Consider the following 24399-nt stretch of genomic DNA (forward strand, 5'->3'; position numbering starts at 1 on the left):
AGAAACAGATTTTCCACTTACTCCAAAACCAAAACATAATTAGACATTGCAAAATTAAGAATTGGGAGAGAGATCAAGTAAAAACATATATGTCCTATTGGGATTTGGAAAGTACAGTATTGTTTACTGTTTCCTAGTGACCTATTTAGGATCATGTTACAAGATACTTACTCCTTGGTTCACGTAGTCAGCCATTCAGTGACAGATTGTGTTCCTGCCTTGTGTAGCTCTATGCTGGGATGTGGTCATCTTTTCCTTCCCCTTTCATTTCTAGTTTTTTTTTTTTTATTTTTTTTTCTTGCTCGGAAACTACACAGATAAGATATCTTCTATAAGTAATCTATAACTTGTGCTGCTGTATAGCCTACCTTTAAATCTTCAGTGCTTTGCCTGAAACCTTTGTGAATTGAGAATTTTTAGTTTTTTGGGACATAATATGCACATATGGCAGACTACATAAATACTTCAATCTGGGACAGGGCTCATCAAATAATTTAAAATTTCTGAATATTAAGACCAAGTGGAATAACTAATTGTATGTGGCTTCGTGTCAGTTCAGTTTAGATTTTGCCGCCAAATGGGTATTGAAAAAACTTTATTTCCAGAGTTTTTCGGATTTTGCAGATAGAGATCGCAGACCTGTCTTGTTTGTCTTGTTTGGAAGAATTAGGAGATAATTAGTTTGAAGTAACCAGCAAATTCCCTAATAAAGACACAGTGGTGCAGGAGAAAGCACCATAACTCTCCCGACTGGCATTGGATTTTTACTAGCATCATGCTGAAGTGCCTCAGCTCTTGCTCTTGGTCCTGCTTCCCATCCCTTCCAAAAATTGAAAAATGTCTGTCTTTCAAGAAATTTTTGCTAGTCAAGTAGTGCCGACTCTTCACCCTCCGTCCCACATTCCCGAAGCACAGAGGTATTTAAGTGCTAACTTTCCTTGGTAAGAGTGCATCCCCCGACTGCTGGTCTGCTAGTGTTCTAGCTTCTCGAGGATACGTTAGGCTTGCTTCCTCATTTTCTTGCACCTCCTGAAATAACACTTTTTATAATTCTTGCATTAAGCAGTTTAAAGTTTATGATAGGCAGCTGTGAATAATATAACCATAGATTAATTATATATGCATTTTTACTGTCATTTAGAAGTATTGAAGCAAATGTTTATCAGTAGGCTACCATCATTCTCACATGCTGATTTCTAGATGATTTACAGTGTGGATGGAGTTTGTCTCCTTCATGCTTGCAGGGCATGGTATCTTAAATCATTCTTTTCATCAATTTTATGTGAATTTGAAAAGAATCTTCCTTTCCAGGCCCATATAATTAGTCTGCTGTGATTTTTGTTCCTAGGTACAAAATTATTTTAGATTTTATTAGCTTTAGATTTTATCTGTGGAAGTGGCTGAACAGACTGCATTTAAAATGATAGTTTTAAGTTTTATTTTGGAAAAGCAGTGGCAAAGTGGTTATGTGTTCAGTGAACACCTGCTAAATTGCCTGGTTAGTCTGTTTTAATTGCCTTTTTATCGTTTACATCTTAAATCAAACTTTCTTAACTAGCTGTGTGGTTCTAGTTTATTGTCAGATTATTATACAGTGAATTAAGTTTATACAAGGTCTTTTAGTTGGTGCGATTTGTCTAATGAAATTAAAGCGATTTTGTGTGTTGCTTCCAACATCCTGCAGTTACCTCATCAAGAATCATAATCGGGAAAGTGCAGAAGTTGGAGGGGGAAAGTACGTGCCCTCTGTACGTTGGATTATGCTGAGATATTTTGCTACCTTACCGTGTGAAGGCAGGGTTAGCCTGGAGACCACCACCTGTAACCTAGGAAGCGTTATACCAGTTTCCCATCACGATATTCAGAAATGCTTAAGTTTCTAGAACCTACGCCAAACTTTGGAAAGGAGTTGAGGCAGCGTCCAAAGCTGGCATTAGTTTTGGTCTGTCTGCCAGGTAATGCACACCTCGGATGATTCTGTGCTGTGCCTGCCGTAGCACCAGAGCCCCCCTTAGGACTCCCTTAGGGGAGTCGCCTAATGCACTAAAAGTAAGTTACATGCCCAGAACACGAGGGGTTTTTAAAAGCAATTTGTATTGGGATGGGGGGAAGTGATGATTATCCGAGAGTCCTTAGTTGTTGTTTTTCTGGTTCCTGGCAAACTCAGCCCTCTGTTGTCTCTCTTCTTTCCTCCCCGCATCCATCACATCTTCCAGAATTGCTTGGAGAGAGCTAATTAACTCACAGCAGTTCACAGCCTAGACTGAAGTGATACGGCGTATTTCAAAGTCTTCTATGCTTCTGAACCAGATTTTTTCCCCTTCTAACTACAGATTAATAAAGCGTGTGCACTACAAGAGGAACAGGGAAAAGGATTTTAGTGAAGGTATTCTGATCCTGAAAAGGTCAGGAAGGGCTTCAAGCCCATCCTGGACTTCACTTCACAACTTTGTAATAAAAGTATTTTGGGCAAGAATATTGTATGTGAAATGAGGCTACTTTTCAAAGCAAAACACACCTGGGTTTTAGGTTGTTTTGTAGGTATTTAATATATCCTCGAAGTATTACAGGTAGTTGGATGGCTTGCGTGTTTTTCTTCGAGACGTGTTCCTCATCCCTTGTGACATTGTGTTGGCCGTCACCGTGAGTGATGTTTTCTCTAGTGTTTTGTATCTTCTTCGGTCGGTTCATTGGATTGTAGAATAGAATGTCTTTCCCAGAACCAATATTGTGTCTGAAAGTGTTTTTGAAAATAGAAAGTGGTTTGTGTTTCTGTTGTCTTCATTTTTTTACCTCTTTATGTGATGGCTCACTTACATGAAGAGATGTAGCACCAGTAAAAAGTTGTTGTTTTTTTTCTTTTCTTTTCACCTTAAAAACCTCATGCAGGATAGATTTCTCTTGTCATCAGAGATAGACAAAGTGAATACAAACGTATTTGCCGTGTCTGTCTTTAGTAACAAAACAACTTTATTTTAGTGCATTAACTTTTAAGGTCTTTTTATTCTCGAAGATCAGCCTGTTTATGTACTACGTGTTCCTCCAAAGTTACAGCGTTACAGTTATTGGAGAAATGAAATATTCTTCTGGTAGACGAAAATTACATTTTGATTGAACATCATTCCTTATGCAGTCACCCATAAATATAATGCCTTCTGCTGTCTTTTCAGAAGATGACTACAGATGTGATTTCTGAAATGACAAGAAAATAGAACATCTTAATGTTTTAGGTAAAACAGATGGTATTTTTGTTTTCAGCAGAACTCTCTCCTAGTGAAAGCAGCTTAATTGGTGACAAGACTCTCAGGGTCAGCCAAATTATGGACAGTTTTTGTATCTGGTTCCTATTATTTGCTTTAGTATCAAAGGTTTTAGAATAATTAGAAAGGAGTATTTATCCTTCTCATTCCTATTTTCTGTTATGCTTTGGAAATAGATGTAAAATTTTTTAGACCTGTTTTATTTATAAAAGCTGTAAAATTGCATGGTGGTTCTACTTTGGTTATATTTTGGCTTTTAGAAGTGGTTTCCTCATTCCTGAAATATGTAGTTGCGCTTTTGAAAGTTAACACTTTACGGTGTTGAGTTACAGCTATAAATAGTATTTGCAGCGATCAATTCTGATAATATTTGTTTCCATACCATTGAGTTTTGGGCCGATTTCATGGTCAGGGGCTTAAAAAAGAGCACAGTATTGTGAAAGGAGCTCTGGGCTGAGAGTCAGAGGCTCATTTTAGTCCCACCTCTGTCACTAAGTAGTGTCATTTTTTTAGAAACCTAATTCTGTTGTTTTATGTGCTGGGAGAGAGGGATCTGAACAGGTCATCCCTAGAGTTGTGTCTAGCCAACGGTGTTTTTCTTGTCTGTTACAACGTAAAATTGTATATAAAGGCTTCATCTGGATAAACACCAGGAAAGGAAGCTTCTGGGGGGAAAAACCCAACTGTGGAAATTAAGCCAGTTTGTCCAATGACTGAGACATAGGTGACTCTTTTCTGAAATGCCACCACTATTGCAGAACGGAGACTTGTTACAGCAGTTCCCTTCCTGCCACCGCGTACGGAAAGCCAGAGCTTCCTGAAGGAGCAGCTCGTGTTGTCGTCATAGCAGCTCAGGAAGGTGGCCTCAATTCAGTCTCCACAAAACTCCTTCGAACCGCAGTCCTGGTGGCGGAGGTGGTTGGAGGATTTCCGAGAGAAGGCTCGTCCCCGGGCGGACACAGCACTGGCAGAGCAGCAGTCCGAGAGCCCTGGGGACATCGGGGCTCCAGGTCCGCAGAGGGCGATGCACTTGCAGCCTGGCCACCTGCAGTGTCCTCCCCGCCGCCGTCCCACCTGCAAGGTGCCGTGGGGCCCCACTGCTCAAATCCAGATCCGGCTCTGAGTGGGTGAGCAGGCTCCTGAACCGCTGTGCACATCTGTGTGCCAGGCGTGATTCTAGGACGTCATGGGTTGGTTGGAAACTGAAGGCTGTAACTCAGGTGGGTACAGGCCGACAGCTGGTCAGCGTGCTAGGGGCAGGGGAAGGCAGCTGTTGGCGCGATTGGCATCATCGCCGTTGCCATTCCCGTTATATCTGAAAACTCCCTGCCACCTGCCAAGTCCAACTCTCTCCCGAGTTAAAAAATAGTAGAATCATGTCTTTAAGGCACAGTGCTACTTGGGACTTACTGCTTTGTCGGTTAGCACCATAAACGAGCATAATTCTCTACTCAAAGTAATATTTTCCAGCATAGAGCTTTCTAGAATATTTACTTAACAATCACATACTTTTCACCTAAGCTAAGAGCCTTTATTCGAAATATTTTGTGGAATCCGTGGATTTGAGATAGAGTATATTCTCAGAAATTAAATACGTAGTTGACAGCCGCAGCTTTAGGTCCTGCTATCCTAATGTTTCATGAAGGGCACGCGGCTGTACATTTGGATCTGGTCAGCTGTGCAGTGCACTTGTGTACTTTGCTTTTGAATCTTGTCCTTGGACGAATGACTGTTCATGACATAGTAGATGGTAATAGTTTTTGCCCATGAATTTCGAGAAAGTTATTTCTCCTACGTATAGAAAAAAAATGGTGAAAGCATCCCATGTTGGGAAGAACAGGTAATATTTATTAGCCTACTATATTCAAATATAATCGTAATTTTTATTGCGGAAAAAAAAAACTGTTCTGTTCCTTAGTGTTCAAATTATTTTGCCTCCGAGATGAGACCATATTTGTTACTTAATCAACTGAAAGCTTTCAGAAGACATCATGTCTTATTTTTCCCCTTACAAGCATAAATTCTATTATCTGGTAATTGAAGAGAAGCAAGACTGTGATTATACAGTTTCTGGAAAAATGTTTACGGGGAAACAGTTAAACATTTGCCTATTTAAGAAGGCGTCTCTTATAGAAACAGAAAGGTTTTTAAAGTGTGAGGCCTTGGGCAGCCCGGGTGGCTCAGCGGTTTAGTGCCACCTTCAGCCCAGGGTGTGATCCTGGAAACCCGGGATCGAGTCCCACGTCGGGCCCCCTGCATGGAGAACCTTCTCCCTCAGCCTGTGACTCTGCCTCTCTCTCTCTCTCTTTCTCTCTCTTCATGTCTCTCATGAATAAATAAATAAATAAATAAATAAATAAATAAATAAATAAATAAATAAATAAATGAATAAAATCCTTTAAAAAAATAAAGTGCAAGGCCTTGGAACTTACATGACAAATCTTGTGCATGTATGCATGACTCCAGTGAGTGGGGTCTGTGTGAGGTATTCAAAGGTTAGAAAATACATAGAATTTCAAAAGGCCGGGAGTCATTTTTTTTTTTATTTTTCCCCACAGAGTACTTGAGGTTTTCCCTGTTTTCTCTGTACTGTTTGCTGTGAGACCTGCACCAGGACAGTGGGGTTGGGTCACATCAGGCCTGGTGGTCAGTGGACAAGGACGTGGAAAGGCATCCTCCTTGGGAGAGAGGGTCAGACAGCTGGACACAATTCATTTCGGTCCTTGCTTGGGCCCAGTTCCAAGGACCCCAAGTTCTTCTCATTGCCCACCCCCACCCTACCCTCCTTTCCAGCCCTCAAGATTTGCCTTTATGCGTTCGGTGGTAAAAAGTGTCAGTCTTTGTGATGTGAAACCAGATCTCAGCCTTCATTTTCTTTTCTTTTTCTTTTTTTCTTTTTTTTCAGCCTTCATTTTCAAGAGGAATAGTATCACCTGATGTGTTAGTTTCCTCTTGCTGCTATAACAAATTGACCACAGAGCTAGTAATCAAAAAAAAAAAAAAAAAAAAGGAAAAGAAAAGCACATATTGTTCTACATTCCTGGAGATCAGAAGTCCAAAGCCCGTTCTGCAGCCTAAGGAGGTGTTGGCAGGGCTGGTTCCTTCTGGAGGCTCTGAGTGGGGAATCTGTTTCTTTGCCTTCTTCTGCATTCCTTGGCCAATGGCCCCTCCCCCACATACTCCAGCCTCTGGCATCTCTTGTCACGTGGCCGCCTTCTCAGTTGAACCTTCCTATATCTCTCTTACAAAGGACCCTTGTGATTATATTGGACTGAGTTGGATATTCAGGAAATCTCACCATCCCAGGATCTTTAATTTAATTGCATCTGCAAAGTCTTTTGCCGAATAAGTTACTTACAGGTTCTGGGAATTGGGATGTAAGCCTCTTCGGGGGGGGGGGGGGGAGGGTGGCGGAGGGTGAGTAAATTATTCTGCCTACCATACCCCGAAATCTAATTTTTGTTATTTCCAGTAGATAAGTAGATTCTGAGTTTGGGATAATTAATTTGAAAGCATCAAGATGAGTCTATGTCGATGTTCCTCAGGTACCTCAAATTCAAGATGTCTAAACCTTGGATTTATCACCTTTGTCTTGAAACCTACCCCCACTACCATCCTTAGGTCTTCAGCCTTGGTTACTGGGACTACCGTGTCTGTCTGACCCTAACTGGAAACCAGGAGTTATAGAAGATTTTTTTTCTTCTGGTTTTACTCAGCCTTCCCCAGGAATTCAAAAAAAAAAAAAAAAAAATCCTACTGATAAGATATCCTGCCCATTTCTCAGATTTGTTCCTCTTTTCCTATTTCTGCCACTCCTGTAACTTAGGTTTAGGTTTTTCCTTTCCTACCTGGGCTGTTACAGACCAAGCTTGCTTGGTCATCCTGCTTTTAATCCTGGCTCCTTAGGTTCTCCCTCTACCTAGCAACCAAAAGTATCTCTTCAAAATGAATCTGACCATGTAAAACTCTCTAGTTACTCCCTAAAACTTCTATAATAGGGTTTGTGCTACTTATAATGATTTAAAGACACCCATTTTCACTGTGACTTGAGATTTAGCTCCCTTTCTAGCTCATATATTGGCATTTTAGAGGTTCACTTCACTGTGTAGATTTTAGTGGTATTGGATGGCTTGTATGTCCTGAAAATAACACCCTCTCTCGTATCTTTGCTTTTATTCTCACTACCTACAGCATATTTTCCTGCTTTCCTTTACTTGGTTATCCCTCCCCTGCCCCACTTTTAAAGAATTGCTTCTTTTTTTTGTTGTATTTTTCTGATTACTTTAAAAGCACATACTTTTTGAGGAACAGGTTTTATCGGTTAAATTCCAATATCTGGAACATGAGTCATTGTGATTCTTTTGTCTTTTTCTCCTTGCTATTTAGTAACGTGGCTCTGTCTTTCAGGATGCCTTAAAATTTCATAGTAAGTGGTAGACCCTGGGGCACCCGGGTGGCTCAGTGGTTGAGCATCTCCCTTTGGCTCAAGTCATGATCCTGGAGACTCGGGATGGAGTCCCACGTCGGGCTCCCTGCGTGGAGCCTGCTTCTCCCTCTGCCTGTGTCTCTGCCTCTCTCTCTCTCTCCGTGTCTCCTGAATAAATAAATAAAATCTTAAAAAAAAAAACTTAAATGGTAGACATTGTGTATGAAATTTATGTAGGCTCCAGAAAATATTTTCTTCTGGAAAGCATTCAGTGTTCTTCCCATCACGCACGGTGCTAAACTGAGACTAATTTATGTCTTGTTCATCGAGCTCTCCAAGTTTTCAACTAATAGTCTTGTATCTTCTGTGGGCCTACTCCATAGTAGGTTCCGCAGTGCCCTGAGGGGGCGCCTGGGTGGCTCAGTCCGACTCTTGGTTGCAGCTCAGGTCATGATCTCAGGGACCCAGCCCTGGGCCGACTCTGTCCTCAGCAGAGAGTCTGCTTGAGATCCTCTCTCCCTCTCCCTCTGCCCCTCCTCCTGCCCCACTCCCTCTGTCTCTCTAAAATCCTTTTTTTTTTTTTTTTTAAAGATTTTATTTATTTATTCATGAGAGACAGAGAGAGAGGAAGAGACACAGGCAGAAGGAGAAGCAGACTCCCTGCAGGGGTCCCAATGCGGAACTTGATCCCGGAACTCCGGGGTCACACCCTGGGCCAAAGCAGACCCTCAACCACAGAGCCACCCAGGTGTCCCTAAAATAAATCTTTAAAACAAAACCAAACATCATGAAGGATCTCTGCTCTACTTTTCATAAGCTTTCTTTTTAGGTTTTTTTTTTTTTTAATTTTTTTTTTTTTATGATAGGCACACAGTGAGAGAGAGAGAGAGGCAGAGATACAGGCAGAGGGAGAAGCAGGCTCCATGCACCAGGAGCCTGACGTGGGATTCGATCCCGGGTCTCCAGGATCGCGCCCTGGGCCAAAGGCAGGCGCCAAACCGCTGCGCCACCCAGGGATCCCCATCTTTTTAGGGTTTGAGCCCCCCTTTCTGTGCAAGGGCCCAGGATTGACGTGTGTACCGCGGGGAGAGCCCCGGGTGTACGTGCAGCCTCTGAGTCCAGCAGAGGGGCTGAAAATCCTCTTTCGGCCCCCTTTTCGGCCCCTCTGCTCCCCTGTGACCCCCCTGGGCTCTGCCCGGGACCCCGTCGTCCCTCCCTGTGCTGAGCCCCGGCAGGTGCTCTCTTCCTGGTGGCCTCTGCCCCCCAGCAGGTCTCCGGCCCTCGAGCCGACGACGCCTGCCCTGGTCCGCGTGTCGTGGCCGGGAGTGGGCCCTCCGGCCTCTCACCCCTCCGTCTCTCCCGGGTCGGGTCTCCTAGAAGCTGAAGCAGCGTTTATTTTTCAGCTTCAGTTTGGTAGTTGAAAAATGTTCACTTTCTCTGCTTGGGTGTTTATGTTTCTGTTGATTTATTTGTAAGAGCACTTTACAAATTTTCCAAATTTGATTTTCTTTTATTTTTTTATTTCTCAGTCTTATTTTTAAGATAGAAAATGCTTCGGCTTTTGTTTTCAACTCTGCTAGCCTTTTGCTTTGCTATTTTTCACTGTTAGAGTTACAGAGAGCCTGGGTGCCCCAGATGGTAGATTTATTTTTTCTACTCCTCTTGCATCATTTTTAATGTTCCATGTCTTTTAATCTAGACTCAATGTTGTGTTGTTTGGGGGTTTTCTGGCATATTGTTTTAACATGTCTGTTTAACCATTTGTCTTGCCCATCTATATTATAGAATTGTTTTGCTCTTTCTCCCAACAGAAGGATTTCAATGGGATTTCGACTAGCATTGCATAAGATACATGAATTAATTTTGGGAGAGTTGGGGTTTTTTGGTAGTCTTACTTTTCTCTCCTAGAAAAGTAGGTCTCTCTCTCCATTTATTCATTTTTATGTCTCTCCATAAAGTTTTGTTGTTTTCTGTATATACTATCATTTTGTGTGAAATTAATCTCCTATTTTGAATACTCTGCTGATTCTTAATCATCCTGCCAACTTTTTGTGTGTCCTGTAGGATGCTCTGTGCATGCCTTTGGCCCATTACCTACCGTCTTTATTGAACTTAACAGTTTCTGCCTCTCGCTTCTCCTAGATAATAGGTACTTGCAGGACAGGGACACATTCATAAGTTTATAACTACAAATACCAGGAGGTAGCCTTCTCTTTGTCCTTTTTTTTTCTTTTTAAATTATTGTGCACCATGTGGTTGCTTTGTACATGTATGTATTGTGTGCACCTGTGCATTTGGTTCTCCCCTCCACGTTATTTGAGCTCTTGTTTCAAGGCATCTTTGTTATCGCATCCGTGGTTGGGTTAATTTCTGTCATCTAGGTTTTTATATGCCTTACAAAGAAAAGCATGTGTAAGGCAGCTCAGTGACCTGGGTTAATTGAAACACTGACTCCACCATGCAGTGTGATTCTGTACCAGAGTCCCGGGTCAGGACGCCAGGAGGATTATGTAAGGAAGAGGGGAGACATAATTGCTATTGAGATTCTCCTTTCTGTCAGATCTGAGCTATGTGATTTTCCAAACATTTTATCATTTAACCCCAATAAGAGTCTTGTCCCCTGATTGGATAGATGAGGATACTAAGGCTTGGAGAAATGAAATACTTTGTCCAGAGCCTCTCAAGTCCTCAATGCAGTGCTGCGGTTTTCAGCTTGAATGTACTTGATTCCAGAACCCAGGAATCCCTGAACTGTGTGATTTTTGAAGACCTGCCATGTCTCAAAATGGCTTTTTTTTGTTTTTAATAACTTCATTTTTTCCCCCTAGCAACAAATATGGTAAGCATTATGTTTTAAACCAAGAAAACTAGGTGGACTATATCAAAAAGACTTCAAGTCTAGAAATTGAAATTTTTATAAGCCTATAAATCCCTCTTTACACATTTAGAAAATTCTGTAAGTTTACTGCTTTTCTTTAGATTATGCTCCACTAATGAAGGCTACTTAGAGAAAATGAATATATTCTTATTTGAAATGAATTTTTTACGATGTTATCATTAAGAATCAGACACACTGAGCTCCAGTCTGCTTTATTTTTAACTTTCTCTGTGATCTTGGATCTGTCATTTTTCCCTGTCTCTGAGAAAGGGTTAATTATATAGCTCGTCGACCTTAAAAGCATTTTTTTGTGTGTGTGGAATTAAAGTAAATGAAATGAAAATTATCTGATAAAACTATAAAGCCCCACACTAAGTAGGCATTATTTATAAATGATATATTCACCTGGCGGGACTTTTGTGCATTACTCATTTATCAGCTATTTGTTGGATGTTCTTCTGGGTCAGGTACTACACTGGGCACAGGAAGTTACAATGAGTTTTCATATAACCTAGTGTTTGCTTAAATAGTTTTAAACTGCATTTAAAGGGAACTTGCAGAGACTTCTCATTCAGTTTCAATCATGACTATATGTAATGCTTTTTAAACATTTTCCTTGAATATTGTTTTGTTTACCTCATATCTTGGGGTCATAAGATGGCCTCCTTAGTATATGTCACAAGATTTTTTCTGTTGCAGTGTTCCAGTTTATAAATTCTCTTTTACACACGTAGTATATTGAAGTGCAAATGGCTCTGTTCATTCTGAGCTTCTTGAAGAAAGAGGCTCTGTGGGGATCTTTGGCATCAGGGAGGAAAGTTCTTCACATATGAATTTGGAACTAAGGAAATCTCCACAGGAAACCCCCATTGTTAGAAAGGTGCTTATAAGCTTGACCTGTGAGTTAAAATGGTTAAGAAGAGGGATACTTAGTGGGTACAGTTAAGTTTAAAGCCTTGTTGTGGCCCTATTTGCTGGGTGAGTCTTGCCTGCATACCTAACCTCAGTGAACCTCAGTTTCCTAGCTGTTCCCTGGGAAGGATGAAGGGCTGTGCCTTATCAGTTGCCTATACATCCTGAGGGCTGGGCCCTGTAGAGAGGAAGCACACTAAGTGGTAATGCCACGGTCCCTCTGACCACGAGGCACACGCCTTCCACTCTGCCCTTCATCCAGTCCTAGAAGGAAGCCCATGTGGTCCTAGTCTCTTGTTCATAGTTGGCACTGATTAGATTTGCCTTAAAGAGAAATTGCCACGGTTGTCTTTTTTTAACATGGCGCGAATCATTCCTACAGAGAGGTTGAAGAAATTCTAAATATATTCATCCTTGATAGTCTTCAAGGACCGAACCATATTTACAGTGGAATTCTAGTTCTTTTCTAAAATGATTCCCAAGTTGACGTGAGCATAGATGTCCTTTCATTTTTCTCCCAAAGTAGATCATAGGCTGTTGTCTAATTTGATTGGCAGGTAGCATATCAATGCTTTGTCTTTGCGAGGTGAGGGTGGTTCCTTGTACACAGAGAATTGAGATCACTGCTCCAACCCCAAGTTAAGGGGGCCTGGTATCATAATGAGGACGAGGAGGCTGGATGTGACCTAGTGATAGAGAATAGGTAGGAAGCTAATGAAATGTGGGGAAAACCAAGGTGAAGAAAGTTCTGGGCTTCCTATATAGTTACTTAGAAGATGAAATAGAAACGACCCCCATTTTTAGGATATAAATATTACTCTTTTATTAGTGTGGGTCAGATATTATTGATTTGCAATAGTTGAGTTTGATACTTAGGATGTGAAAGCTGTTGGTTTCATTCACAACTGAATGAAATGGACTCATATTTGGGGTGTTGGCAGTAGAAATGTTGACTACCAAACATGATAATGCAAATGAACATTTAGTTAATTTTTGATTGTATACTTATTTCCAAAGGAAGATAATTCATATATGATTATACTTTCTCTGTACTCTACTTAAAACGTATAGATAAGAGTTGTGTGTACGTCAGGTAAATTCATTCTGTGATGCACTTGAAGAACATGGTGTGAATCTCTAATTATGTTAAAAAATGATTTTCTTAGCACAGCATTATGCTCATTATAAACTCTACACATTTAGTTTTTGAATAGATTCCTGGCATGATAATTATATAATCATTCAGTACAGTAGAAACATCATTATGGTCACATACTAATTAGCTACTAAAACGAAACAAAACAGAACCTAGTTCACAGCTTATTATAAAATCTGATTTAGTATTGTATAAAACCAAATGTATGGTTAAAGTTATTATTTGCTTTAAACATGAATCTTTTCCCTCTATGGGCCATGGGAGGGAATCAGTGTTCTGGATGCTTACTACCTAATTTATTGCTTGGGCACATGTTACATTTTATTATCAGAGCCCTTATGCCCAGCCCTGTGTGGTGGAGCATCTGAGGAACTTGCCAGTAGGAATTCTAGGCTCAGTACCTGAGTGTGCCTCAGGGCTTCTGCAGAGTTAGGATCCTGGCCTGAGTCTTCAGACCATGTCTGAGAGTTCTTCACCTCTTGCCTCTTACCTTTAATCCCCTGGGAATGTGGGGCTCAACAGTAAATCACTAATTTCTGGGATGCTGATTTGAACATGTTGGGTGCTGAGAAGTGATGCTCAACTGTTTCTCTTCCTCTGTGCACCTTAGGAATATAGTATTGTCTTCCTGTAACAGTGAATCCTGGCAGTTGTGATTCTCCAGGTGGGGTTGTGATGGGACAGGTCAGGTGACACGTAAGCCCAGGTAGAGGGTAGTAGGAGGGTGCTAGTAGGTTGGCAGGTCCCACAGGTAAGTCTGTTAAGCATACCTCTGGGGGAGGGGCGGAGGGAATTGCCCTCTCTGTTCTTTAGAATTGCTTCTGTGGATAAACTAGGTTTTTACTAGTACATCAAGGCTTCACCATCCTTTGTAAATGTTATTCACTGCGTGGCTGCAGCCCCTCTTCTCTCATGTACCGATAGAAACTTGGTGAACATCAGTGATGTAAGTTGGGTTGTGTGGTCCAGATGTGTATTATGAGCTCTGGGAGTTAGACACGTCTTTATTGCTGTGTTGTCGCTTGTGGCATCTCAGAATACTATTTCTGTCATAAGAGCTTCTCCTGATGCACCATTTCTAAATCAAACATTTTATAGATTTTACGCTACATCCTCTTTTTTTCTTTTGTGTTTTCCTGTTGTCCTTTAGTTTTGACCACAGCATCTGTTAATTGTATTTCTTACACGATTTGCAATGCAGTTGAGATACACAGGACACCCATAGGATAAAAGAGGACTGGCTACTAGGCTTCCTGATGGACTAAGTACACGGTGCTAGCTTGTGTCTCTGCCATCTCTGATGTAGTTGTGAGGGGCCTAGGGGAGATGGGGTTGCTGTCTGACTGTTCAGTTCTTTGCTCCTGCAGTTGCAAAACTGTGTAAGAAACCCAAAATATTTCAATCAAGAAAATACTCACTAATGAAATCAGTGAGTTATATTATTCAGACATCCTCTTTAAAATACCTTTTGATTTATTTGAAGATAATATGATTCAAATTGATCATAACGTACAATCGCCTTTCAAAGGCTGTGTATTTCCTGAAGCCTGTGATAAGATGGTCTAGGACACTTCTGCTCACAGGCAAAGCCATGAAACACTGAGCATCTCCAACTAAGAATTCTTTGAATATCAAAGAAGTTGAGAGAGGACTTCAGTAGAAATGATGAAGTGCTTGAGTATCTTTTACAAATTTTAGTTATGGTTAAAATTGTCCTATAAAAAATTAAATGCACGAAGGAGGTCATAATGTGCTAGTATAAAATATTACTGAAAAAAGTGCCAGAAACTCCAGTTCATTCATTTTTGTTCATTCTAAGAATTACATGTATTTGTAAGTATTGCCTAAACTTATTTTTAATAGTTTGTATTGTCCTTTTTCTAGCTAGGCCCAATCAAATCCTTTTTAGCACTGTTTGTTGTAAAACTTTAACTCCCTTTTAAAGTGGATTCACCTCAAACTGTTTTTTCCAGAACCAAATCCTTAGATAATAAGGACCATATATATATATGTGATTCTGCATGGATAGCCATACATTTTTGCTTTTAGTGGTCTAAAATAAATGTCAGGATTGTAATTGATATTAATTGTGGTAAAATACAAATGGGCAGTGTATGTGTTTTTTTTAATCAGCAAGCTTAGTCAAGGATCAAGAAATTAGTTGTATCAAGCTGATTGTTTTAGAAAGGCTAATAAAACTGTGTGTATATAGCTCATTTTCTGGGTCATGAAAATAACTTTATTATAGTTCTATTAATGTCTTCCATATGTATAACACTTTATTCTTGGAAGGTGAATCATTATTTCATTACCTTTTGTACTCTGTGTTACGTGTGATGAAATTGCGTGTTCTCCAGAAATGTTACCAGAATGTTCCTTATAAATCCGCTCATAAGACACTCTGACCATCTATGAGCTAAGTCATTACACATGGTGTGAAAGAAGTAAAAATATTTTTAAGACCCGAGTAGTGAAGCAGCTGTTTTTGCAGGTATCTTGTGGTCTGTAATCCTTCAGAACAAGAACGCATCTCAGTGGTCTCCATCTATGTGAGTTCCCCAACCGCGCAAGTGTCTTCTGCTTCCGGAAAGCCTGTGGAAATTCAGATGAGTGCAGTCTGGAATACAGCAAATACTATTTCACAGACAGCTTATGAGGTATGTTTTTACCATCAAACTTAGAGACACCATTAAAAAAAAAAAAAAGAGCCAGGATGTAGTTTATAAATGTATACATGCCCCCTTGAGCCATCAAATCGTGTATGTGAAGTGCTTAAAGTTGTGAATAGCAGAGGATGTAACCGACCAGTTTACTGGCACTAAAGGAAAAGAGATCCCGTGTTTCCTAGAATACGAATATATTTGTTAGTGTGTATATATCATATGTTGTTATCAGTACGTGTCATTAGCATGTATATTGTTTATCCTTGTAAGTACTGGAACTTTTTCCCGAAGTGATGAAGTCATCATTACTTAGAAAATTTTGAATTTTTTTGTTTAACTCAGTGGAATAATTATGCACATTTAAAGTGAGATAAATAATACCTTTTCTAAATAACTTCAGGTACTTGTAGGTTTTCATTGCAAAGGTGATGTAACACACCATGAAAGAAAGACTTTCTAAAATATAGGAATGTGCTCTTTTCCTGAGATACTTGGAAATGGAAAATGTGGGCTGAAGTAATAGATGTTTTTGGAGAAAGTTCTTAAAATAATATTAAACTGAACTCCCACATCACTAGAAAAGTTGGATTTTTGGAGTCTCGAGTGCAATTTAAACTGTATTTCTGAAGACACAACTACAAGCTAGGAACTCTAAATGAGAATCACTTGGCTTGTTAAAAGCCATTGCTGGCTAAATTCATAAATTCATAATCCCTTAGGTAGAAAGTTATGATAGAAAAGTATAATAGAAGTTTTGGTCAGATGTTACAAGAAACACCCTCTCTAGAAAATGGGAGAGTAGCTCCTAAAAGGCCGGGATCATGACTTACAGTGTGTGCATCCTCTGTGCTGTGTGCATTGTCTGCTGTACCCTGGGCATTTGATGGCTGCTGTTACCATGATGAATACTTACAGTATTACGTTTACCATTTTTCTTTTTGATGTATTTGAATATCATAGTATTATAAAAAGATTCCTGATAATTAGGAAAAATCATTGTTTAACCCGAGCTCCTACCTTCATGGAGCATTTTCTCCTCTGAGCACCCGTGAGAAGCACTGTAGGACGATCAAGGCTACTCATATAATTTCATATAGTAAATGAAAACATTCGTGCCTTCCATACTCCTACCAGCTTGAAGGTAATAGAGTCTCTGGATAAACAGAAATGTGGATACTCTACCCATAAATTCTCAAATCATCTTTATGATGAGTATGATATTCATTTTTAAATATGGTAGTTTTTTGTTTTTACTAGGCATGTAAATGCTTTCCTTTCAGTAGATTACATTTCTTTTTAAAAAAATTCTCTACTCTGTCTTTTAAAGATCTCTTTCCTAGTACAGATACCCCCACTGGGATTGAAAGTGTATACAGTTTTAGAATCAGCAAATTCAGACCCACATTTAGCTGACTATGTCCTGTATAATGGTAATGTGAAAGATAAAGGAATTTTCAACATGAGGAATGTGAAAAGTCCCGAAGAAGATATAACTCTTGAGAACTCTTTTGTTAAACTTCGGTTTGGTCAGTCTGGGCTTATGGAGGTAAGTTCAGAATAGTTTTTCAAATTCTTGGCAGGCTTATCACTTTTATTATAATACATGCAGATTATGTATGCAGAGGGGGAAAAGTTGATGCAGATATTCTGGGAGAAAGGATGGATGAGCTCTATGTATCTGGTATCTGTGGTCCACTAGGACCATTTGCTCCTAACAGGGTCTGTCTGTGGGTGGTGCTGCTCCTGGAACTCTTATTACTGGTCCACTAGATAAGTATAGTGGAAATGAGAAATGTTTGTGGAAACTCTGAAAGCACCATGACACAGTAAATGTATGCCTCTTGAATCTAATAGTAAAAAATTTGAGTGTATATTTGTATATAACTTTAACTTGAATTTTTCTAGTAATTCATTTTTATTATACTTCACATATTGGTCTGTGCCTACTGGAAATAAAAAATAAACCTGCTTCTTTAGCACACAAAGTTTGGGAAGCACTGGTCTACACCTCTTAATTTGTGTATCTCTTTCTTCCGTAATGAAGTATGTTCTTTTCGTTTCTGTTGTGAAAGTTTTAAATTCTAAGTATAAAGTACAAAAGTATACTTTTAAGATTTTGGGTGTTCATCCTGGAATTGTGAATGTTAGAGGCTGAATATTAGCATTTTTCAGTCTATCCTGGATTTTTGTTTTTGTTTTTGTTTGTAACCACCATGGACATGGAACCAGATGCAACATCATTAATATCTTAATAATGAGTTGCTTTTAAACATTTTTTGATTCTTAGGAAATGGTAAATAAAGAAGATGGTAAACATCATGAAGTAAAAGTGCAGTTTTCATGGTATGGAACCACTAGTAAAAAGGACAAAAGTGGTGCCTACCTCTTCTTACCTGATGGGGAAGCCAAGGTAAGTGCCAATGAGCTGAGCTGTCAATAAGCATTTACTGAAAGACTAATGAATAAAAAAATCAGTGCATCTTATCATTTTATCATCTATTAGGAATAGATGAGTTGGTTCCACTGTTTTCCTTATTGGCATTTGGCAATTTGTACTTGAGTGTTAGGTAAACAAATTATTTTTTTATGGTTGGAATTCATTAAGATGCTACAATGAACAATTGCTCTCCATGAAAAGAAGCTAGATTTGATTTAGGATGCAGATGCTATTGTGGTGTTATATACATATGTGGCATGGCATATATAGAGACAAATTATCTAGCCATATGGGAAAAATAAATTGCCCACTGGGCCATTTTTCTCCTTAACTTTTAGCACTTGAAAAAAACAAAAAAGTGTTTTCTCTCTCCTTGCCTGTAAAGGTATAATATATGCAAATTTTGGCACATTTTTGAAAATGCAGAAAACAGTAAAATTTACCAACTATTGCAAAGGCCATGCAAAACCCCTGCCAACATTTTGATGTATTTTTTATTGTCTTTATTATGCATATCCCTTTCTCCCCCATTTTCAAGTCTTGTCTTAGTAAATTTAAACATTTTATTTTTCATTGTGACAGTGCTCACAATCTGATAGTATATTCTTTGAAAACAATACTGTTGTGATGAAAAACTTATAGCTATAAGATGATTGAGATCTGAGGGTCCAATGTCTAACATCGTGACTATAGTTGATAACTCTGTATTATATAATTTGCTGGGAGAGTAGAACTTAAATGTTCTCACACACACAAAAATGTATATATATGCGGAAAAAAAGAATTTCTTATTGTTGGCATCTGTGGATTTTTTTCCCCAGTGCTTCACTACTGTAACATTGTGATAAGCTTTCTTTGTAGCATTCTTTTTATGCAGTGTTGATTATTTCCTGAGAATAACTTTCTAGAAGAGTCATTTTGTGTCAGTGGATGAGGCCTTTAAGACTTGATATGTACTATTTCTCTGTCCTCTAAGATGACTGCATAAATATTCACGCCCACCAGTGTTTTTGAGAATAGCTAATACACCACTCCAAGTACTGAGAATCAGCCATATCACAAGCTGTACCTATAATAATGGGTGAAAAAATATTCTACTGTTAAGATTTTGTGATTATTAGGGACGCTAAACTTTATACATTTATTTTTCTCCTATCTTTTGTGAGTTTCCTATGTAAGTTCTTTGACTGTTTTTCTACTGGTATGACTTACGGATCTGTAAGCATTCTTTATGTATGGTAAAAAAATTAATCCTTTTTCCTATATATTGGAAAATGTTCCATAAGTGTGTCATTCAATTTAATTATTTTATGTGTAATAGTATTTTTTTTAAATTTTGTGTAGTCAGTTCTGTATTTTTTCTTCATTAGAGCCTCTTCCTTCACTTTTCTACTTACATAAGTTTTCTCCACTTGAAAATAAGTTTAAATATCCTCCATATTTTGTTGCCTAGAGACCTGTCTCCCGCAAAAGTTACTTTTGTTTTACAATTTAGAAAAGCCCGCTGACCAAAATCAAATGATAGATTTTGTGTGTGTGTGTGTTTTTTTTTTAATTTTTATTTATTTATGATAGTCACACAGAGAGAGAGAGAGGCAGAGACACAGGCAGAGGGAGAAGCAGGCTCCATGCACCAGGAGCCCGACGTGGGATTCGATCCTGGGCCCAGAAATCCCTGTGCCAGCTTTCATCTTCTTCCCTTACTTTTTAGCTATATGGTAAAATTAGGTTCAAAACCTTGGGAAACTCTAACGCATTGTATTAATTTCAGAATATTTTTTCTAGAACTGGAGAATACGTACAGTAGGAAGAAAATTGCACAGTTCTGAAAATCCAGTGCTACCTAAGTAGTCCACAATGCAGGCCTAGCTTGTTGTGCCATTATTGAGCTTATGCAGCCTGCAAAGCTTAAGAAACTATAATTCCTTGAAAAAAAAATAAAAGAAAGAAAATAGAATTCTTCATAAATGCTTTCGGGGGCAGCCCAGGTGGCTCAGCGGTTTAGTGCCACCGTCAGCCCCGGGGTGTGATCCTGGAGACCCGGGATCGAGTCCCACGTCGGGCTCCCTGCATGGAGCCTGCTTCTCTCTCTGCCTGTCACTGTCTCTCTGTGTGTCTCTCATGAATAAATAAATAAAATCTTTAAAAGAAAAAAAATATTAAAAAAAATAAATAAATGCTTTCAGTTTGTTCCTGTGTCACAGAAGTTATGTTTTCGTTTTTCTTGATATTAGATTCTAAATGACGAAACCTAAACCAGTGGTTGCCATAGTTTTTTCAAGTTTGTAAATTTGCTTTATATTCAGCTAGTTCTTTCTAGTAAAAGGGCAGTGTGTTTTATAGAGTAGTACACCTAACTGTGCTTAAACAGTGTCTCTGAATCCTGCTTTCTGTTTGCTTAGATGACTCCCCGTGGTCATCCTTGCCACCTGCCCTGACCCCTGAGCATTAGGGGGCCATGGTTATAATAAATGTTTGCCTGGGAAAGTGTCACTGCTGCAGAATGAATGGTATTTCTAATAAATAACCTAAGGACAACATAGCAGGGTTTTGACTAGAAATTTTTATAGAATGTTTGTAGATCATTTAGGACAGTCAAGTTGTAAACATTTTTATTTTCTATTTTCAACACTTTTTGTCTAATGAAAAACCTTATATTCAATTTTTATAGCATGTGCATATTCTGATACCTTGTAAGGTTTGGTTTTCACTTGAAATTACAAATATCAGGCGTTATGTATTTGCCACTGTGGAAATTATAATAAACATTTCTTGGAAAAGTTAAAAGCTGAAATTTTTTCCTAAAAATGTCATTTCCTCCTCAGCCTTATGTTTACACAACACTGCCCTTTGTCAGAGTGCAGCACGGAAGGTTCTATTCGGACGTGACTTGCTTTTTTGAACACGTTACCCATAGAGTCCGACTGTACAACATACAGGGTAAGAAAACAGAGAAGCACAGTTGTATAAAACACCTGTGTACTGGTTCTTGAGTTTTTTTGCGTGTCATTCCTAATAAATTAGCAATTGGTTTTTGAGCATGGTATACTTGCCATCATATTTACCGTGTGGTTTAAAAATCTAATACTACTTACCTTTTGATGATCAGAAATGGTAAAACATTTAACTCTACATATACATGTCCTTTTGTGTATCTTCTCTTACCTGTCATATTTGTGTTGGTCATGAGCTCACTAATTGGAATCTTTATTTCTAATATTTAAAAACAGCGTTTTGCTTTTTTTTTTCCTTTTGTTTTAATTTTACAAAATCAAATATTGCTTTGGGTTAGTTAGTGGATCACCATGTCAGAAATGCACTCACTCCCCACCCGCTAGGGCCTGCCTTAAATACGGAATGTATTACAGTAGCAGGTATTACTGGAATTTAACTTTCTTTTAAGAGAAATGTTTATATCCCAAGTTCTTTTTGTTTACGACTCTTTACCTGGTCGAGTGTAAAATCAGGTGATTGTTTATTGCTCTTCAAAAGTGCTGAGCAGTATCTTTACCAGGCAAGTGGCAGTAGAGAGGCTTTTAATCTTTTTAGGGACTTAACCACGGGCAGTGGCTCTTGTCCTTCCTTAGGGTTTGGGCGGAGCCGTGGTACCCAGACACTCTCAGAGTTGCACATTTATGTCGGTTGATGTTGAAAACATTCACTGTTTTCAGAATGGAGTATTTTTTCCACCCACAGATTTAGTCCTTGTAACCAGACCACTTACCTTGGTATCAACTCTCTTAGAAAAGGACCTCATAAAAATGCCACTTTAGATTTCTCTTTGCTGTAAGCTAGGCTGAAAAAGTTAGAAAAGGAAATACTGTTTCCCTGAATCTTTATAATAAAGCATTTTAAAACTAATGATAAACTGTATGGGCAGGCGCTGTTTGCTTTTTTTTAGGTTTTGTGGGGAAGCGGAGGGTACAATGTTCAGGGAGTGTTCACTTGGCTGCCTACAAGAAAGTCTGTGGTTCTGAAGTGATCTTTTATTGAGTTTTCTAAAATCTCTAGTAAGTCAGAAACAATATTTTTGACCATCCCTTTCTCCTCTTACATAAGCCATTGTTCAACGTCTCTGAGAGCTCTAAAATTATACTTTGAGCTATCTCCAGAGGTTTCATTTTATGGGTAGAAAGTACCGTCATCACGCAGGAGATGTGCTTTTCTGCTTCAAGATTTTCTTAAAAAAATCGTAATGGAATAGTTCTTCCTTGGGTACAACATGGTGCCCACTTTGGCCCAACCCTGTGTCCTCATGCATGGCTCACCGCTGTTCGTCGGCAGGTGTACTTAGGGGATGGGCCATGTCGCAGAGTTAACGCGGAAGCAGCCCACCAGAGAATTCCGACTTCTCAGTCAAATTGTTTGCTTAATTGCTTTTGCTTTTGTTTAAATGAGTCTGTCACCATCGCAGCAGCTTCAGAGTTTTCGCAGGTTGTCCAGGGGATCCGGAGCTCATCACAGAGGTTGGTTTCTGCAAATTAGAGGCCCCTCTTCTTCTGCTGTGACTGTAAGCTCAGTTTGCCGTCATATCCCAGTGGTGGATTTGGAAATTAATAGGCTCTGACTTGCCTGTGTGCTCATCCCAGCAAACATGCATTCATCAGACCTTAAATGCCTTTCTTTTCTCCCCTGCTGAGCCGTCCAAATGCCCAGTGGCTGAGTAGTGGTCCCTTAGCGCCCCTGGTTCGGCTCCAAGATTTAACGGGCTCCCCGCCCTCCAAGGCGACAGTGCCAGCCCTCACATTAGTCAGTTAAGAAATAGAAGTTGTTTTCAACTAGGCACTTAGAGCTTTAGCATCACGGAAGTAATAATAGAAAAATAAGGATGCAGACCTCAGATCGCCTCTGGATGTCACAGTGGATGGAATCAACAGGCTGAAGCCTTTGTGTTAGATTTTTGTAGCTTGAAAGCGGAAGGCTTCAGAAGTTGGTGGGAAGCGACAGAGAAATAGGTTAGGTGTAATGTGAAGTTAACTTAGAGTGCTTCTCCAGGTGAGTTTTGCTGTTCTTGCTTGGATTGAACCTAAAGCCAGCGTATGTAACGATTCGAAGCGACATAGCAATCTTGTTTTTTGCTCTCAGGCCCAGAGCATTTATTTATTTTCCATTGTGGAAGTGGTCAGTGGGGGAGGGAGGTACCAGTTCATCGGAAACCATACATCCTCCTGGGTTTGTATCTGAACCCCTCCCAACAGTTCTCCCTCGTGGGAAAAATAAGCCCAGTTGTGGAGGGAGAGCCTTTTCTCAGTGGCCTCTGTGACCTGCTTCTGTCCTTTTCTTTCACACCCCGTTGCGTGAAGCTCACGTTGTCTGGCTCCTGGCTTGTTGGGGTTTTAATGACATCACTGATCGAAACCTAAGGAAGAGATGGGAAGTCTTCAGGGTGTTTGTGTCGTGAGGAGCTCAGAGTGCCGGGAAGGGGTCTGGTTACACTGCACCAAAGCAGCTATACTATGAAATACTTAAAAGCCTGGGGTGTTTTAAACTTTGGCCTCATGTAAACCAGGCATCTGGTGATCGATCAAAATAACATGGACAGGATGTGGCTTTGCGTCGTAGGTGTAAAGAAAACGGCAGCCAACTTCCATGCTGTTGTCGATCGGCTTGTGTTCAGTATTTCTTAAAATAACACAAATATCTACTTTGAATTTAACTTACGAGACTATCTTTGGATATATGCTAATTTTGCCCCCCTTTAAGCTGACCAGATGCAGTTGTTTGAATAGAGCCTGTTTGTTGTAAGTACCTCACTTATGAGCCAGAAAAAAATGGGGCTTGGGGAAGAGGAACTATTAATATTTTATGATGAGATACTATAATTGTATGAGGTGACTAAACCATTACTTATGCAAAAGATTTTATTACCTCTCAGCAACAAGGGTAAAGAAACAGAGTTGATATTATGGATATCTGTCTTTATTGAATGTCTATGCTAAATCTTTCAAATTCAGTGTGTTTGAAGTATTCTTTTAAAAAACTAAAGTGATGCAAGCCCGATAAAATATTCTTAAATTCCTCAATCTCTGTTTTAGTTACTCTTTGACCATTTTCTACCCAAAGTAACCTTACGCCCAAATTAGGCTTTGAGAGAAAACAAAATCAAGAACAGAAATCAACCAGCACTTCCCATATTGTAAGAACTGTGTGGTCATCATTGATTTTGCAACAAACTGAGTTGGGAGGCGTGGGTTTAACCAACTTTAGTTTTCTCCCTTGGTGTTTTATATTTAAGTTTTCGTGTCTCCATTTGCATTCTCTTCGGCTTCTGAAGATGGTAGGAGGTGCGGTTTAGAGTCCTCTCTTAACGTCATTTAAGCTATTAAAAAACACACTGTGTTTCTTTTCATTATTGTTCAGACATTACATTCAAAAGGTTTCTAGAAATATTAAATTAGAGGAAATCTTGGTGCTCACTAATTTTAAAAGATCTACAAGATCAGAGGCATTTGAGAGATTTCTAATGAAACGTAATGCTTTGACTTATATCAGGTTAAATAAGAAATCCAATTTGCAGTACCCATAATTTAATGAAATGCCCTTTTGGAACGTTTTTTTTTTTTTTTTCTTCCCCCAAAGGATATATTTAGTTTGTAGAAAATAATATTTTTCTGGAGGAAAAGGTGGGAGACGTGACGATTAATTTTTCTTCTACTGTAATCATCTT

The 24399-nt window shown here is 39.3% G+C and overlaps 1 protein-coding gene across 1 annotated transcript in view; it reads left to right on the top strand.

Moving 5' to 3' along the window:
- Nucleotides 1–24399, top strand: part of MAN2A1 (mannosidase alpha class 2A member 1) — a 163067-nt gene that overhangs the window by 105124 nt on the left and 33544 nt on the right. Inside the window, exons 13-16 of the mRNA XM_055315266.1 lie at nt 15124–15289; nt 16623–16841; nt 17583–17705; nt 20558–20672. Coding sequence (XP_055171241.1) covers nt 15124–15289; nt 16623–16841; nt 17583–17705; nt 20558–20672 — 623 coding nt within the window. The remainder of the gene's footprint in view (nt 1–15123; nt 15290–16622; nt 16842–17582; nt 17706–20557; nt 20673–24399) is intronic.

The sequence above is a fragment of the Nyctereutes procyonoides genome, unplaced genomic scaffold (genome assembly GCF_905146905.1).
Source record: "Nyctereutes procyonoides isolate TBG_1078 unplaced genomic scaffold, NYPRO_anot_genome, whole genome shotgun sequence".
Taxonomy (NCBI): Eukaryota; Metazoa; Chordata; class Mammalia; order Carnivora; family Canidae; genus Nyctereutes; species Nyctereutes procyonoides.